Source organism: Geospiza fortis, unplaced genomic scaffold (assembly GCF_000277835.1).
Source record: "Geospiza fortis unplaced genomic scaffold, GeoFor_1.0 scaffold635, whole genome shotgun sequence".
NCBI classification, from domain to species: domain Eukaryota; kingdom Metazoa; phylum Chordata; class Aves; order Passeriformes; family Thraupidae; genus Geospiza; species Geospiza fortis.
The window spans coordinates 293,549-293,979 of NW_005054610.1; the positions used below are offsets into that span (position 1 = coordinate 293,549).

The 431-nt window shown below is 59.2% G+C and overlaps 1 protein-coding gene across 1 annotated transcript in view; it reads right to left on the reverse strand.

The window, feature by feature from the left end:
- The window catches only part of LOC102045436 (keratin, type II cytoskeletal 5), a 6,542-nt gene that overhangs the window by 1,261 nt on the left and 4,850 nt on the right, over nt 1-431 (reverse strand). The window contains exon 7 of the mRNA XM_031064631.1: nt 127-347. Coding sequence (XP_030920491.1) covers nt 127-347 — 221 coding nt within the window. The remainder of the gene's footprint in view (nt 1-126; nt 348-431) is intronic.

Genomic DNA, 431 nt, shown 5'->3' on the forward strand with positions numbered 1-431 from the left:
TCCCTACAAAGGTCACAGTTTCAACCACCTGTCTGTCCGCCCTGGTGCTCCAGCCCCTTGGGAAGAACTGTTTGACCCCAAGGAGATGGTCTCTGGTCAGCATGCAGCAGGTCCACGTGTCCTCACCTGCTCTCCTCGCCCTCCAGCAGCTTCCTGTAGGTCGCAATCTCGATGTCCAGGGCCAGCTTGACGTTCATGAGCTCCTGGTATTCCCGGAGCTGCCGGGCCAGGTCAGCCTTGGCTTTCTGCAGAGCATCCTCCAGCTCGGTCAGCTTGGCCTTGGCGTCCTTGAGGGCCATCTCCCCACGCTCCTCAGCCTCAGCAATGGCTGCTTGGAGGTTGGCACACTGGGAGTGGGGAGAACAGGCAGTTGTTTCATTTGGGCTCCCCAAACCACTCTCTCTGTTGCTGAGGGGTTGTGATCAGTGGCT